The following is a 17,738-nucleotide window of genomic DNA, read 5'->3' on the forward strand; positions in this document are numbered from 1 at the left end:
AAGGGATGGCACCACCCATAATGGGTCCTTGATCACTAATTGAGAAAATGCCTTACACCTGAATTTCATGGAGGCATTTCCTCAAGGGAGGCTCCTTTCTCTGTGATAACTCAAGCGTGTGTCAAGTTGACACACAAAGCAAGCCATTACAGTTCCTGGCTACTTGCATGGTCATCGAGCCTACTGTATTCTTGAAGGGCTTACTCTTCTTGTCTTTCCAGGACTCAGTTCACACACCCCACACACAAAGCTAGTGTTCTGTGAGCCCTACCATTCTAATCTTCGTTTCTGTTATGGTTTTATTAATTATATCGGAAGGTATAACACTGTTTTAGGCATTTTCTACACGTTTCTTCATCTTTATTACAACCTCCAAGGTCCTTATCTCATAGATATTCCATAGATACTTTCAAATGCATCAAGAATGTGTAAGATAAAACCATAGTTCATGGGTACTTTGAGATTCTATAACTGTATGCCGTAGGGAATAGCTATGTCCAAAAATCTTTAGATGCCCCTACATGTATATGAAGGTTATGCTCTAAATAATCAAAGAGCCAGTGTTTGACGGAAACATTTCTTAGGACAGGTGTGAATTCTCAAAGCGGTTTGATCACTCTTTCACTAATTCTCTTCAAGTCATCTTTCAGCTCACTCATTTTCACACAGTGTTCACACCATTAGACCTAATGAGAGCTAAGGAAAACTTGGACACAGAGATGTTTTGTTTTCTTTCACCTTCACTTCACTCTGGGAGAGCAACCACTCTGGGGGGAGCTTCCTGCTCCATTTGAAGAAAGGGCTTCTGGCCAGGAATTTCAGTAAAGAATGTGTGTCTGGTGAACACTTGCAGTAGGTTAAGACCAATAGCTGACAGAAGTTATTCACTTTGCCTAAAATATAGATGCTACCAGCTAGTTAGCTAAACTAAGCTTGCTACATTACTGATGAAGTATTAATCCCCAATCTTTGTTTAGGGGAACATCACCAATGTGTTACCCACCTCATTTATCTTCAGTTTGTTTTTTGTTTTTGTATTCTGTCTTTGAAAATTATGGTTTTCATGCAGATGGTTCCCGACCACATTTCCCATCACAATCCCTTCAGGCCCAAGCCTGCAAATTCAGGAATCTCCTATTCGCTTGAATTTTAGAAATGCTAAAAATCAAATAAAATGACCATCATTGGATGAAGAAGAGGGAACCTCATAGATTCTCACCTGTATCCCGTGCAGGTGGTATTTTGATCCGAAGGAGTCGTTGGTCTAAAAGTGACCCGTGGTGAGACCTGTGCCGAGAGCAAAAATCCCAGGGCAAGGATAATCAGTGCTACTGTGGTACCTAAAAATAAAACAACAACAATAATAATACGCTTTTCACTGAAGAACATTGACAGTGTATTTCAACATAGACTTGATTTGACATTGGAGCTCTGAATGACACTCCTTGATTTATCTTCCCTCGATTAAAAAAAATTCTGTACTATGTAAGCTAATAATGGTCAGAAGAACTCACTTGCACACACCCATGGTGAGACTCAAAGGAAGCAGAACTCAAAGCAAATCCAGTAGTTAGCCAGAGTAAATCGGTCATGATTTTCTAAGAATGAAACTATAAGAAGAGAAGACTAAAACGAGTCTAAGTTTGATTATAAATTTCAAAAAAAAAAAATCCATCAGTGAAAAGAACCCTCATTATCAAGTAACTAACACAATAGAAGCACAGTAGGAGAGGGATGCATGGCAAATGTTCCTGTGAGAGCCACGACATTCTCCCAATGGCATCTGGTCAGGTGAGATTTGAATTAGCAAGATAAGGTACCAGACTGATCACTTCTAAAGCAGGGGAAAGATACTGCGTATTAAGACAGGGGAAGCTTTCCAAAAAGCATTTGCCACACATGCTCATTCACCTTTCTTATGAGTACCTGGGCCTGGACATTTATTCTTCATTTTAAGAAACAGGGTCCACCATCATTCTAACACTGGAAAGACCAAAGGTCACCAGATATGCAATTCTAGTGCTTGGAAGGCAGAGGCAAGAGGATCGAGAATCTATGTCACCCTGTGCTATAAAGAAAGACCAGGTCTCACAAAGCCATGTGCTAGGGATGCATTTCAGTGGTACAGCCTCTGCCTAGCACAAGGTGCTGGTCACATCTAAATGTGTGCACACGCATGTGTGTGAATACACTTGCACACGCACATACACGCACATGCGCGTGCGCGCGCACACACACACACACACACACACACACACACACACACACACACACACACACACCAAGCTTTCAATTTCTTTTCCAGGCACAGAACTGTGAGGATAGACAGGACTCTGTGTTAGCTGAGCAACCGCCCTAGGACACAGTGTGTTTTCAGTATGGAGCTTAGGGATGGAAAGTATGTGCTACTACAGGGTTTACTGAAATGACAAGCAAGCGATTTATGATACAACCAAAAATATCATTAAAGGAGTAAGCAAATGAGGAGCCTTGGGCAAACATGTGCCAGGACAGTAGTGGTTGGGCTTATGTGGCCTAGGGTTTGCCCAGCTCTCTCGCTCTCGGCAGAGCACATGGCCATCTCCACATTTATTTTATCTTCTTTAAATGGGTCTTAGTGAAAACACACATGGAATTTTTAGATTTTACAAGCTACTACTTAATTAAAAGATCTTCTGTAATGCTATACAATGTATAAAAATGTGAATTACTATGCAATTGTTAGACTGGGCAGAGAAACAGATTTTCAAACAACATAGAGAAGGTCAAGTGTGTGTGTACTGGGGGACACAGTAGGATTAAGGATGACCACAGGTCTACGGTCAAACTGGACCTCAGTTGTTACAAAGCAACTCGTAAATCTGAGACTTTATGTTCCTCATAAGGTTATCAGACTCTGAAATGTGACACAAAAGAGATAGTTTTGTATTTAAAAAGTCTTCTAAAACAAAGCAAAATATAACATGACTTCTCCTATTCATTTGTCAATTGAAGAACATAAGTACATGACTGTCTTCCCCAGTTACTTTCACAGCTCATTGCTATGAATTAACGAGTTCCATCAGGAAACTTTGATACTTAAAGATGAGAAATAAAGATGCCACCTCCCTTTTTAAAGTTGCTAAAGAACCAATGTCCATAAAAATTTATCATATACTATTCGAAATTTTCATATACTCATATTATCTTAGCTATAGGACAGTAGGCCCAGCACAGTTTCAAATAGGTAACATTTAAAATAAGTATTTAAAATACACACATATCTCAGGAGATACTGCCTAGGACTAATGGCTTTTGCAACACTGGTTATTTTTGATCAAGCCTCTCAAATCTTGATGCCCAATGTAATTATTCCCAGTGGGGGAATCTGGAAAGCCAACGTTGTGCCTGATGCATCTGCTTCTAAAAGTCTTCCAACGTGAAATATTCAGGGACTGAATCATACTGGACACAGTGACCCCTCAACAACTAGAGTTCATCTGGGACACCCTGAAACCCAATGGCTGGAGCTCCTACGTCATCTGGGCCACTCAGAACTCCAAAGAGACTTTCAAACAACATAGAGAAGGTCAAGTGTGTGTGTACTGGGGGACACGGTAGGATTAAGGATGCTAAAGGTTTTGGGCCAGCCGCCACTGGAAGCCATATTGATTTTTATCTTAATCCAATTTTGAAGGAAGTAAATCTTTAAAAGCCATTTAATTGCATGAGGAACATCTGTAGATCTCGGCTTTCAATTGGAGGAAATTCTGGGATGTGTCCTGACCTCAGAGTCATACCTTCAGAAGATGGGGTCTGGGTGCCAGAGCTCCGTAGGAGACTGTGCTACCCAGGCAAGGATGAAAGCCATTAGGTTATAATAAACATTGCAGGGAGCATAGCTTCTTAAATAATTCTGTTTACGGGATTAGTCCAAAATTACCTTGAAGAACCCTTTAGTATGCTTTATTCTGTTATATCTTGAAACTACCTGACTCACCCACGTTGTTGGAACTTACTGATATGCGACAGTATTGTACTATAACCTTTGTCAACACATTGATTCCTTTGAAGCTCATACATGAAGTCTTAGGACTGAAGGCCTTGCTATGTTCCTTACTTTTTAAAGAGAACTGTTGTGGGGTATTCAGACAGGACTGCTCAGACATTGGTATAAGTCAATAGAAAGTCTTTATTAGCTGGCCAGAGACTACACTGGGTATTCAGGATTTCAGTGTAGCCCTGGACATTTCTCAGAGTAAACTTTTAATTACAAAAAACCATGTCTGGGCTGATCTACTTCAGTTATCAAGAACAATTAGCCAGCTTTGGAGCCACAGAAGCCTAAAGCAAGGTTCTTCCATTCTGATACCATCTCAGAACTATGGATTTGGGTGGAATAGATACTGTCTATAGGCTGAGTTTTACAGCCTGATTGGTACTTCTGTCATGGAGTCAGTTGTGCTAAGGTCTGGAACCCTGGTTTTGTCTTTTTAAACATTTCTCTTAACAAAGTACACTGGTAGATTTTGGAATTTGGGTGACACTCTCCTAATAAAGATATTCTCTATATAGAAAGTAAGATACGTTGGGTAAATATTATTTTGAGAAACATCTGATGTAGGAAGTTACATAAATTAATTGGTATAGAACTTGGTTCATGAGTAAATGCTCAGTAGAAGTAATTTTTCTTTTCCAGTCTCCAGCTCTCATAAATGTGCCCGAGTTCTTCCAGGGGAAGATGCAGGTACTGAAGAGCTTATTGTGAGAGGCTGAGACAGGGTCGAAGGACCCACACATTGAAATACATAGCCTTGTCCATACTGAGGGATATAGCCTATCAGAGACATTTTCATGAATATTTCACTGCAAAAATATATGGTGAAAAAAATAGTGTTTATATTTTCCTAAGACTTAGCACTAATACCTCTCTTTAGATAGCACCCTTTCACTATTCATTGAAAGAATAAATTATTATAAAATTTGCAAAAAATTCAATTATCTCAAACAAGACAGTAAAATACTAAAAAAAATCTGAAAACTACAAAATGTTTTTTATTTAAAATAGAGAGTACACATTTTATATATTTTTTGCATTAGAATTTTTATCTAGGATTAAATATTTTCAGTAACTTTAAAGAAATTTTTATAAGAGCTATCCAAGTTATTTATGATGAGTTAATTGTTTTCAGCTTGATTGGATCTGGGATCACAAAGAGACACAGCTCCGGGCAGGTCTGTCAAGGTGTTCATAGGCAGGTTTGCTGAGAGAGGGATGGTACAGACATAAAGGGTCTAAGAAAAGAAGACTGCCGTTTTGGTCTCCCGGTCTTATCTCCTTGCTGGTGAGGGCATCTACTCTGCTGATGTTGCTGCTGCAGCTTCTCTGGCCTTCAACTGCTGGCTGAAAATCAGGGGCTGTACAGTCATCTTTTAAGCCTTCAGTGTTGGATTGAGAGAGCTGAGTCATTCATCCTCCTGGACTGAGAAGTTCTCAGCTCCTCCAGTATGAGGGAGCCACTGCTGGGATTTCCAGCCTTACAACCAAACTAAAATAGTCCCTTTATAATACATATCAGTTCTATAAAGTCTATTGCTCTAGAGTCTATAAAATTGATATATATGCACAAATTCATTAACACTAATTCACTATTATATAGTATTACTTTATAGTATATTATTACACTATTAAAATTAATTATCTTATTATTACTTTGAGACAGGGTCTTGATATATAGTGTGCACAGGCCTTGACCTCACTGTGTGGCCAAGGCAGGCCTTACATTTATCATTCTCCTATCTTTGCCTATCAAATGCTAGGATTACAGATATGTAGAATCCAGTCCAACCCAAAATCATGACTGTGCTACTGGTGTGTGTGTGTGTGTGTGTGTGTGTGTGTGTGTGTGTGAATATATAGGCGTAGTCAATCAATGAGTTAGAATGACTCATTAGTTTGAAATGATAGATTATCATTGGGGGAGCAGGCTTAGAAACACATTTACAAGTGAGGCTGGATTTGAGACTGGATTTGCTGAGCCTTCGGGCTCATGTCAACACTAAGAGATGGTGTTAAGTGCTTTCTGCGCAAGCCTGGGCACCTGAGTTCAATTGCCAGTGCCTAGGTAAAAGCTCAGGTGACAGCTTATGTCTAAAACCCTAAGGCTGGAGTAGTGGAGAAAGCAGTATCTCTGGTGTTTGCTGCCAGTTTCTCTAGTCAATCTGTGAGCTCCAAGTTCAGTGGGAGGCTCTGTGTCAGTGGGAGACCCTGTGTCAGTGGGAGACCCTGTGTCAGTGGGAGGCCCTGTGTCAGTATCAAAAAGAGACATATTTAGGCTCTCCTAGCATGTCTTATCTGCTAGACTAACAAACCTTTTATCTCATCCTTGCATCTCGGTTAAATGCCTCTTCTTATTTTAGCAGGTTTATAAATGCCTGCTTTAAAAACCTTTTCCTGTCTCTCACTTGTCTTCCCTTAATTTGGGACTCTTAGATATCACCCTAATCCCTAGGTGACCCTTCACCCCTGCTTCAGGGATAACACTTGGAGTGAACTTCTGCCCACTGAAAAAAAGGGCTTCCAACTATCACGGTAAGAACAGAAGTGGGAACATCACCCTGCTCACTCCAGGAAGGAAGGATCGAACCCCTAGAAACTGATTTTGGAAATCAGAATGCATTTTCACACCCAAAGCTACAGTTTTGAGGAGATGAAATTTTGTTTTAGATACAATTCTGTTTAGACAGATTTTAATAAATGTTACTCTAAAATTGTTGTGTTTGAGTGTATGTAAAACATACATTTTGCTCCAAATAAAGTTGCTGTGGGGATATAGTCAAATGCATTTGTACATTTGAAAAACAAAACAAAAGCAAAACTTGACCTAACCGTGTAAAGGCAATGCTAAAGGTGGGTCCCTTGACAGAGCCCTTTACAGAGAAACAACAGGTGAAAGGGCCAACTTGGAACACAAAAGACACTTGTGGTTTTCTTTGTTTGCTAGCATATCAACGTACACTTGATCAATCAGATTTTGCCCTAGAATTTAGGCCCATTTCAATAATTTTAATGAGTCTTTCCTTGCTGTGTGAAGGAAGATTCTAATATTTGCTTCCTCATTATTCCAAATTCAAAACTACAGTGCTGCAAAATAAGATCATAAAGGACAAGCTATTTAAGCGAGGGCAGGGAACACTGTGGCGATGTTCTTCAACTTTGCTTTTCAAAGCATCTCTCGAGCTGATGACAGAAACACATGCTCAGTAAATGTGTCCCCACAGTGCCTCCCTCTGCATCGCATCATGGTCATGTTTCTAGTCACTTACCGCAGAACTGGTTGTAGACGTTTACTTTTATTTACTTGCTTTCTGCCCATCATTCTAAGTTTGTTCTGCTCTGCTCAAAAAAAAATAGATCATTCTCAGAATCTACTGTTATCTTTTGAGAGAATCGCCATCACTATTAGAAGGTAATTTAAAGCAGAATTCCACATCCAGGAACCTACCTGCCAAACTACCAAAGGTAAGCTTCCTGCGACCCACTTTCTCGACGAGCCAGACTCCCACTAGTGTGAAAATGAAATTGGTGAATGCTGTGATCGAAGCCAGCCATATTGCAAGTCTGTCATCTTCCACGCCGGACATCTGGAGGATGGTTGCGCTGTAGTACCTGCAAGCAAAGAACAGACTGGTTGTTGCGGGTAGTCATTCAAGGAAACTGTCAATCACATGGAGAGATACAGCCATCTCTGCATGAAAAAATGGCTAGCTACACTAACAGCATTGTTACAAGAATCCATGTAAGCCCTTTATAGGATCACACGGAGGAACCATTCTTAGGCAGTTATTCCAGAGAGAAGGCTGCGTGCTTCCAAGGTGAAATGTCCCATCCTTAACACAGCAGCAGCCAACAGGTTCACTAAGACTAAGGAGTGACTTGACTGAATATAAGAGGCCCATGGTGTTGTAGAAAATGTGAAGGATCTCTGCAGAGAAGCTGCAGGAGAAGGACGAGTCGGGATGTACAGCTTTGTACAAGAGGAGGCACGGATGTATGCACGTGAGAACGGTTTGGTGGTTTCTGGGAGACTGTGTTCTTCTGCGAGGTTAAGTCTCCAGCATGATCGATTTTTCTTGTTTACTGGACTCCACTGAGACAACAATTTTCTCCTGAAATACTTTTCTATTGGAGGAATTTGAACACCAAAAGCACATTCTGAACTGTGGCTTTGCCTAGCTTTGCGGCACTCTAGAAGGTATCGACAGAAGGTATTAACACAACGTTGACCGTGGGTGTTTGAGCAGTATGCGTAAACAAGCTGGTTATTTTCATAGCAAAAAAAAAAAAAAACCCAAAAAACAAAAACAAAAACAAAAAAAACCCAACCAAACCAAACCAACCAACCAAACAAACAAACAAAATCCTGTAGCTTTGAGATATTAATCAATACTTACATAATATTTGAAAGATAAAAATCTGCCTTAAACATGCATCTCTGATTCATTGATGGCTTGTTTACTAGTTTTTAGGATAACGAGGATGGTTCTTATATGAAATATTAACAACATCACAGCTCATGCATCTTGACACGCTATCTTTCTCTTTAAAAATAGCAATCCAAATTTATAAACTACTGTGCAACAGGAAGGATATATTTTACTGATCACAGTAGCAAGTGCATAAGCAGTCTGACGATTCTGAATGATGACAGCTGCTGCAGAACCAGGGATCCCCAGTGGAATAGCCCCTGTCATGAATATGGTGAATATTTTCAGAGGATAAAACGATAAAAAAATAAATCTGTGAAAGCAATCCGTTCCATCCGAACGGTGCCTTTGCTAGAATGATTTTCAAGTGCCACTGCATACATCGATAGAGAGGTTTATACACCAAGAGTCTTTGTGTCATCTGCAGCAGAAAATGAGCACTCAGTCTCACAAGGCAGAACTGTTCAGGAAAACTCAACCATGCAACGCTGAAATTTCTTGGTACCTGCTAGGCTACTCCTTGCCAGGGTCTTTCCAGTGTTCTAGCAGCCAGAACTGACACACTGGACAGAATCACTCCCAAAAAGGAGCCACAGAAAGCGAAACAAGGCTATTTTAAGGTTTAAAATTTTCACTTAAAACTTGCAAAATTACCAGAGTTACTTTACAGGATGCAAAAGAGAGTAGCATTAAATTGTTTGTGTTTACTTAAAATACAAGGTTATATAGGTGTAAAACTATGGTCTTACTAGAGCTTTAGGGGCAACGTGATCAGACACTGTCCTGGGATTCAAAAATCTGAATTCTGTTGTAATCATTGCAGTATATTGTCAATAGTAGTCTTCATTTGATGAACATTTATTTATGGATTGTATATCGCTGCCCTAAAGACACACGTGTTGATATTAGAGAACAAATTCACAGGTTGGTATTAGAGAATAAAAATGTAAGCAAATCATTTTATTTTACAGTGTGGTATAAAGAAAAGAACAATTTCCTGTAATGTGTAATGTGCTTCCATGAAATTTAATGGTCGTTCTGCTGTGAAGGGCCATAGGGATTTTCTAGCAGGCAATCTGGAATGGTCATGAAGATGGGGCAATGGACACACACAGAGGACAGAGCTGTTCCATCCAGAACCTTCGTATTTCCTGTGGGCTGAACGCTCAGTGAATCTAAGTAGATGCTGCCAAGATCCTGCCCACTCCCCCATACCCATGCAACCCCTGAAAGCAGCCATGTCTGGACTCTTGTCTTACAGACAATGAAATAATCAAATAGAATTGGAAGAGAAATCTCAAAGAGACACTTGTTCTAAGAGCAGACTGCTCTGGGGGACTTCTGATGGGGTGACAGGCTAGGAAGCACCTTTGACCTGTTGAGACAGAAGTATCAAGAAAAGAAAGAGACTCTTTTCAACAGAAGAGAAAGGATGGACATCAGAGATCTATAAGAGTAGCAGTTCCCAGTTCCAAGAAGGAAGCCTTGCTGAGCCCAGCTCTGCCTCTGTGCTTCCATGGTGGGGAGGAGGAACAGATGTCTCATCTCAAGGGTTATTGGCGATATGGACCCTCCAAAACCTGTAACCTCTCCTGCTGATTTCGAAGATGCGGAAATGGACAGAAAGCCAGATTAAGGGCTTGAAATTGACAAAAAGGACCAATGACCTCAAGCAAGCAGGTGAGTGAGGAAATCAGCCAGTACCTAGAGGGTGATGCCAGGGAGACACTAAAGAAGCAAAGGAGGAAGAAGGAAAGGGTTGCTCATAGGAGGAGAGAAAAGGAAGATAAATGTTAGGAAAGGAGCTGATGAGTAAAGGGGAGACAGGAAAGAGCCCATCATATCCACCACAGTGAACTAGAAACCCGCTAATGTCAGGAAAGGAGACACTATGCACAAAGGGGAGTCTAGTCAGTCTAGTAAAAGAAGTTACAAACTTACAATTAGCAAGCTTTCTCAATGACTATGTTCAAATGACCTCAGCTTACCAGGTAAACATATGCAGACTGGCTGGCTAATTAAAACAAAACAAAACAAAACAAAAAAAAACAAAAAAGAAAAAGACTCAACTCTCCTCTGCAAGAAACATAAGCCGTAATTGAAGGTTTAATATATGTAAATGCTAGTGTTTTCATGAATTATGATGTGAGACAACTTTAAAAAGGTTATTTTTACTTTTCGCTGGCGGTCTTTCATTGTGTACTATACCGGGTCATCTCAGGACAGTCTCATGCAAGCATGCAGGGTCCTCTGGGTAAACACGTCCCAGGCTGACCCCTGACCTTTCTCTACTCCACCCTATTAGTTCTTTTTGGTCTTCCGGGCCATTTCACTACACATATTCACTTCATGTCACATATACACACGTGATTTGCTCATCTGTGTATCATGACACGACATATGTACCCAGGAACACAACTGAACAGGAACATGTAGGATTTTGTTTCGAGGAGACTGGCCTAATTTGTTTAATATGATCATCTGTAGTTGCAGCCACATTCCTGAAAACTCTGAGTTTGTTCCACATATGTCTGTCAGTGTTTTATGTGTCTGGCTCCCACTCAACTTACTACCTTCCAAACCTTTATGCAACCGTTTGAATTTTCAAGGGACTGGGCCTTTACTTAAAACTTAGACAAAGTCTAAGAACTCCCCACCCCCTTAGTTTAAGAACATAGGAACAGCAAAGGTATTCTCATTTTGACTTGAAGCAGGGCTTGTTTAGTCAGATATATAAATACGCACGAGCATGCCATGACAATAGTGAGAAAAGATCCACGAATCTGAAGGGGGCTGGGGAGGGGCATGTGGGAGGGCTTGGAGGGAGGAAAAGAAGGGAGAGATGTTGTGACCATGTTATAATTTCAATGATTGTATACAAAAAATAAAAGAAGGTAACAGCCAGGATGCTTGTAGTCAATGAGGATGAATGGTGGAAGAGACAAAGGAATACAGCGAAGCCTATCACAGCAAGTTAGCCCTCGGCGTTTCAGTCTCTGACACAGAACAGAAAATGATAGCAATACCTTTCTTACAAAATGAAAAACAAACTCTCCTAGCCAAAAAAATACCAAACAACAACAACAACAAAAAACTATAAGAATATTGCTGTCATATATCAAAGGCACACAGGACATGTTCTTCCTGGCAGTGAGGTCTGTCTTAAGTAGTCCAAGTTTAACTGCAAACATTTCGTCACAAATACATTAACATGACACCACACTTGGTTGCCCCAGTATTACAGATAGCTTCTACTGGTTGGTATTGGTGCTGGCTGGCTTCCCAAACTGAATGGGCTACGTTTGGACTGGAATGTGCTCTGGTCAATGAGAAGAGCTAATTAGAGAGTAGCTGATCAATTATCAGTCCTAGAAGGTTCACATCCAAGTTTCATCTTTGGGGCTCTTTCGTTAGTTCCAAAAGCATCAGTCTATGTTTATATGTCATAGGTAAGAAGGTACTAATGACACAGTTGAAAATGTCATGACGACAATCTCAGCATTTGAGAACTCTGGACTTCAAAATAAGATGCTGTCTCAAAAACAATTAACTCTCTCCTCCAAAGACATCAATACTAGCAACAGGAGAAGAGAGAGAGAGAGAGAGAGAGAGAGAGAGAGAGAGAGAGAGAGAGAGAGAGAGAGAGGGAATCCTCTTAATTGAAAAATATTTTCCTGTTGAAATAAAATAGGAGGAACATCTATGAAAATAAATCAACAGATTTCAGAAGAAAAAATGTTTTAATCAAGATATAAAATGACGTTTTATGTATCTTTGCTATCTATGCTAGCACATGGATGCATGGTACAAAGGCAAAGGTAAAAGTGAGGAAACCAGAAGCTAAGACTGTTAAGATTGTGCCAATATCAGATCAGGCCTGAGTTCTGAGCTGACATGCCAGTGAGGTATACTTCACGATAACCTGTAATCAAGTCGTAATCCAAAAATCATGTTAACCATTGAAACAAGTAACTAAGAGCCATAATTAATACATCATAAAGAATTTTCCAAGTTTAAATACTCTTATTAGTCTCCAGGCCAAGCCAAGGGAAAATGTGACAAGAATCCATTCTACAGTTCCTCCATGTTCCCAACAGGAAGTCCCTCTGTTCCCAACAGGAAGTCCCTCTGTCTTAGCAGATCCTCTTGACATTCCTTCTCTGTAGACCACAGGAAGGGCACACACCACCTTCACCAGCCGAATCCTCCTTTACTTCTCACAATAATACAGCTGCTCTCTAATCTGACCTTCAGTTCACCAATGTGCTAGAATAATCTATTTCCTTTTCCCATAAAGCATTCTTGCACTGGACACTGGACATTTGGGACTCCACTTGGGCTCACACCTTCCAACTGTCAAGCTGCGTGGACATGATTATGGCGGAGGGTGCTGCTTTAACTCCATTTGTATGGTACTATAATTACATAGTTTAACTATAACTCAATGAAATATAAATACTAAAGTGAGTTGTATTAAGAACAGACACCTATTCTTTGGAGAGGCAAGGGGCACAAAGGCGAGACAATGATGTGGGAAATCGTAACATTCAGAGATAAAGAGGGAGAAGCAGGGGGATTCTTGCCCTGGTTCCCTTCTCAAGTGTATTCCAGTCCTTGCTCACTTGGAAAGAAACTAAAGCCTGAAATTCACATACAATATGGGTGTGGTTTACTCAATAAAACCAAGAGGGAAAGTGTGACAATGTTAAACTTGTGGGCATACTGTTAAGGGGTGATGGGAGATAAAATGTCCAAGATATGATTATGTCAAATCTATGTAACTGTCCCACAATATGATTGTGGTGTGTCCATGTAACTTCCCATGATATGATTATAGCATGTCCATGTGACTGTCCTATGATATAATTATGGCATGCCCATGTGACTGTCCCATGATAAGATTATGGCATGTCTATGTGACTGTCCCACAATATGTTTATGATGTGTCTATGTAATGTCCCAGTAAACTGGCACAGGTGAGTCCTAGTTATGTCAGATGAGAGGGCAGCCCTTTGCCTATCAAGTTTCAGTTTCCCGTGTAGTCCAACAACACGCTGGATGTTAATTCTTTCAGATCACCCTGGACCCAGAGGCTAGGCTGATTTTCTTCAGCTCTCAGAACCTGAGGTGGCAGAGCATAAACTATGAGGAAGGATACCATCTTCATTCCTTCCCCACTTTACTCTCTGTTTATTTTCTGGTCGCGTATTATCCCATGGAGATTTGTGACCCCACAGCTTTCTTTCCACTCTTTGTCTGATTGTCAGGGATAGAGGGTCTCACACAATAGCTAATGATTAGATGTCCCCAAGCCAAAGCCACCCCATCAGATCAGCGCCCGAGTCTCCAGCCACACAACTCTGTACTCACGAAACCTCTCCATAAACCACTCCTTCCAGTTGCCACCACCAGTGACTCCTGTTCAGTCACCAGATATTCTTAATCATGGTGTTTTGCAGAAGACATGGAACCCACTCGGCCACCCAACCTGCTGCCTTCATCTCTTAATTTGTTCATTCAAGGTTTGGGGTCAAGAAACGTGTATTGCCAGCAAGTTTTAAGAGGGGCCCAAGATGCTTTGGAAACTAGGTCGCCATCCCACTTCAGTGGTGATGTTTCTTTCACTATCTTCAACGTTTTAGCCTGTTGTCTTTGTCACAGCCATGTCACAAATTACAACTACTTGTATCCACTTAATCCTCTATGTGCTTGCAGCTAGTAGTTAAAAGAGGATTCAGAAAAAAATGTATTTGAAAGACCCCAAGATGTGGAGTTTCTCAGTCACTAAAAACAATTTCATGGTACCTGTCACAGTCTATTCCCCTGAGTCGTCCACTCGAAGTGTAGAAACCAGAAGGACAGGCTTTGCCCACCAGTCCTCATAATTCATGAACTCCAGGCAGCTCTCAAATCCCTCTTATGAACTCATTAATATTTGCAGCTGATTAATATTAGCCATCTCTCCTGAATTTGTTGCTCAAGAAGTTCATGTGTATCTCTGATAAAAGCCCATCCCTTTTCTCCGACATTATGGTTTCTTAAATGGATACACCTTTTGCAGGCATTTATTAAATGTTTAGGCAAAGCCAAACATGACCACAAATTCCTTTCTCCTTTATGTTTATCTTTATAGACACAAGATACATGGATCACAAAGCTTTACCTTTCTAAAGTGCATAATGGCATGTTTTTTTAAACTAAATTTGAATCTAAAAGTAATTATAATAACATTGATTTTAAAGTAGCTCAACAACACCCAAAGGGTTTGCAGGAATTGAGAAACCGCAGGCAGCAGGATGAGATGGAAAAGTCGGGTGTCCTGAAGGCCTTAGCTTTTCTACCTCCACTGCTCTATGCTCTCCTGCCTCAACTCAGTCATAGCCCTTTAGGGCTCACTGGCCAGCCTATGTTCCCGGCATCCTCCTGGTCTGAGAACAAGACTTCTCTGTGTGTTTCATGTTATGTATGTGCTCATGTGGGTGTGTGACATGTGTGTAGGTGCATGTGTGTATATGTTGAGAAAAGAAGTGGATGCCAGATGTCTTGTTCAGTTATGTTCCACCTTATTCATCCGTCGAAACATGGCCTCTCAGATCCCAAAGCTCACTCTCAATCTAGGCCGAGTCGTCAACTTCAGGATTTCCCTGGCTCCATCCCTAGTCCAATGCTGGGATTATATCCCTCAGCTTTGTTTCCTCATTGTACCTGAATTTTTAACACAGATACTGGGGACCAGAAACCAGTCTTCATGTTTTCAGGGCCAACACTTTACTAATGGAGCCATCTCTCCAGCTCCCAAAACAGGACCTTGAAAAAAAATGACTATAAATAACTTAAGAGATTTTAATCCTACCGGTTACAGAAACTATATCTTCCTTCATCATTTATTGCATCTCTAGCTTCAACTTGTATCTCACACCTCATTAGAGCAGACCAGAGGGATAAAGGTGACAGCCTATTTAAAATTCCTCTCAGGAGTCTTAAGGGTTTGAGAAAAGGGCAGGTCATGACATTTTGCTTCAGGAAAAGCATTGCTCAGAGCAAGTGGGGATAAGAAAAAGTATTTTAAGCTGTGGTGGCCTCCAAAGTTCTTGAGAATTATTTATACTTCATGAAAGTAACATTTTAGGACTTGTTCACAAAAATATGACTATGCAAAGCTATATACTTTAGCATATCGTACTCATGACTCGGATTCTCCACGGACTCACAGAAAAAGGATTAAGAAGGTAGTGTGAAAAAGACAAAACAATGTAGAGCTCATCTATACAGAAAGGAACAACAAGACAACAACAGCAGCAACAGCAGCAACAGCAGTAGCAACAACAACAGCAACAGCAACAAACAAAATGGATAGCATTTAGTTTCTATTTAGGCATGCTCTTTATTTTTATTTTATTTATTTCTCTCAGCTCCTAATCTTTTATAATGAGCACATACTGCTTATTTTTTTTTTCTACGAAATAGAAAACTTTCATACATTAGAACATGCCACCTATTCGGGCAGCATCAGCCTCCAGCACTGATCGCAATCCACTCTCATTTTACAAAAGGCAAACATGAGATAACCACAAGGAACTGGCACGTGTGTGTTTGTCTTTGCACAAGCTTAGTGTCTTCTGAAGTAGAGCGTGACAACTAAGATACAGATATATTAATGACAATACAAACGTATCTCAATGTAAACGCAGTAACAGCAAAATGTCTCAATCTGATGCCATTAAGATGCACTTTCAGGGTCTAATAGGCACCAGATACAATGAAAGGTAAAACGATGGGGGAGACCACCAGGCTTCCCAAGCTACAAGCCAACAGAGAAGGCATGATATTTGAACAAGAAGACAGTTTCGAATCCTCTCACCACCCAAGCACATAATTGGTGATTCGAGCTAACCAGCATGGTCCTGGCCAGGGTGCTAAGGGCAACATTGTTAACACTAACACCCTCCATCCTCTAAGCACTCATCCAAGAAGCACCTGAGCCCAGCTCATCTCCCACTTGGACTCATTCCCCAAATCTCCAAGGTTTATTTTCCTTCATTACCGTTCTATACACTTAGGCACTCCGAAGCTTTGTTTGAAATGAGGAGAGTTGAAAATAAATGAAGACTGATGAACTACTACGGATCCATTTTACTTCTCTTTCCCCTCAAATAGCAGAGCAAGGAAGCGGATCAAATTTTAATGGCCTGGGAACTAGTTGGGCTGGCACAGCCCTCCCAGGGAAAGGAACTGCAAAGAGAAGCCTGGCATGCCCATGCATTATTAAAGAGTAAATTAGGCTGTCTGTTTGGTGTGGGCATGATGACAGTGCTGTGTTCTTTGATGTTTCAATGGAAAAACTCTAGAACTGGGCTTGATTCACTCCAACACAGATATACACACAGAGAGAGACACACAGAGACTCACATGCAGACACACACACACACACACACACACACACACACACACATGTGCACACTCACATACACAGAGACATACACAGACATACACACAGACAGACAGACACATACATGATACGCCAACATGTTTCTACCTGCCCTGCATTAACCTCTTTGTTATCTGGATGAGAAGTATTTTCATTTTCAATTTCTATTTCTAGAGAATGAAAGCCAAGAAAACCCACATCACCACTGGGAACCCAGTGTCAGGCAAGATAGACCTCAAGTAGACTTTACTCTGGGGTTTCTTTCAGAGGCATTGAGCATAGAAGGAAGGAGAATTCTCTACATCCTCCACTACTACCACAGTTAATGGTATGCTAAGGAATTAGTATACACTGAGCAGGAGTTGCTTCTTGTTTGTTTGTTTGTTTGACTGATCAATTGATTGCTGCTTATTCCTTTAGTTAGAACTCCTTGTCATCTTGAGATAAGGTTTTCACTCTGTGGTCTAGGCTGGTTTTGAATTAGCTTAGTTCACCATAGCCTTGGATTATACAGCAGTCCTCTGCTGGTCTCAGCTTCCTGAGCTAGAAGGACAGGTGTGCTCCAGCATGCTCACCTCAAATGACTTCCAGCCCAAGGCGATTTATTTACTTACTCATTTTGACCCAGCCACACTAACCCATGCTAGCCTGAAGCTCATGTATTGATGGTTGGCCTAGAACGTGCACTAAATCCTACTGCCTCCCCCTCTCCAGTGTTGAGAATATGGACATGTACCAGTACTCGTGGCTCTGAGTAGGAATTTTTCTTAAGACCCAGTATGCTTTTCCTTGCAGTTACTTCTATTCTGATAACCAATTCTAAAGCCTGAGATAATTATTATAA

The 17,738-nt window shown here is 40.7% G+C and overlaps 1 protein-coding gene across 1 annotated transcript in view; it reads right to left on the reverse strand.

Annotated features, from left to right (window-relative positions):
• The window catches only part of Slc2a13 (solute carrier family 2 (facilitated glucose transporter), member 13), a 305,571-nt gene that overhangs the window by 74,792 nt on the left and 213,041 nt on the right, over positions 1-17,738 (reverse strand). The window contains exons 5-6 of the mRNA NM_001033633.3: positions 7,485-7,648; positions 1,220-1,340 (exon numbers count right to left, since the gene is read on the reverse strand). Coding sequence (NP_001028805.2) covers positions 1,220-1,340; positions 7,485-7,648 — 285 coding nt within the window. The remainder of the gene's footprint in view (positions 1-1,219; positions 1,341-7,484; positions 7,649-17,738) is intronic.

This window comes from Mus musculus, chromosome 15, assembly GCF_000001635.26.
Source record: "Mus musculus strain C57BL/6J chromosome 15, GRCm38.p6 C57BL/6J".
NCBI classification, from domain to species: domain Eukaryota; kingdom Metazoa; phylum Chordata; class Mammalia; order Rodentia; family Muridae; genus Mus; species Mus musculus.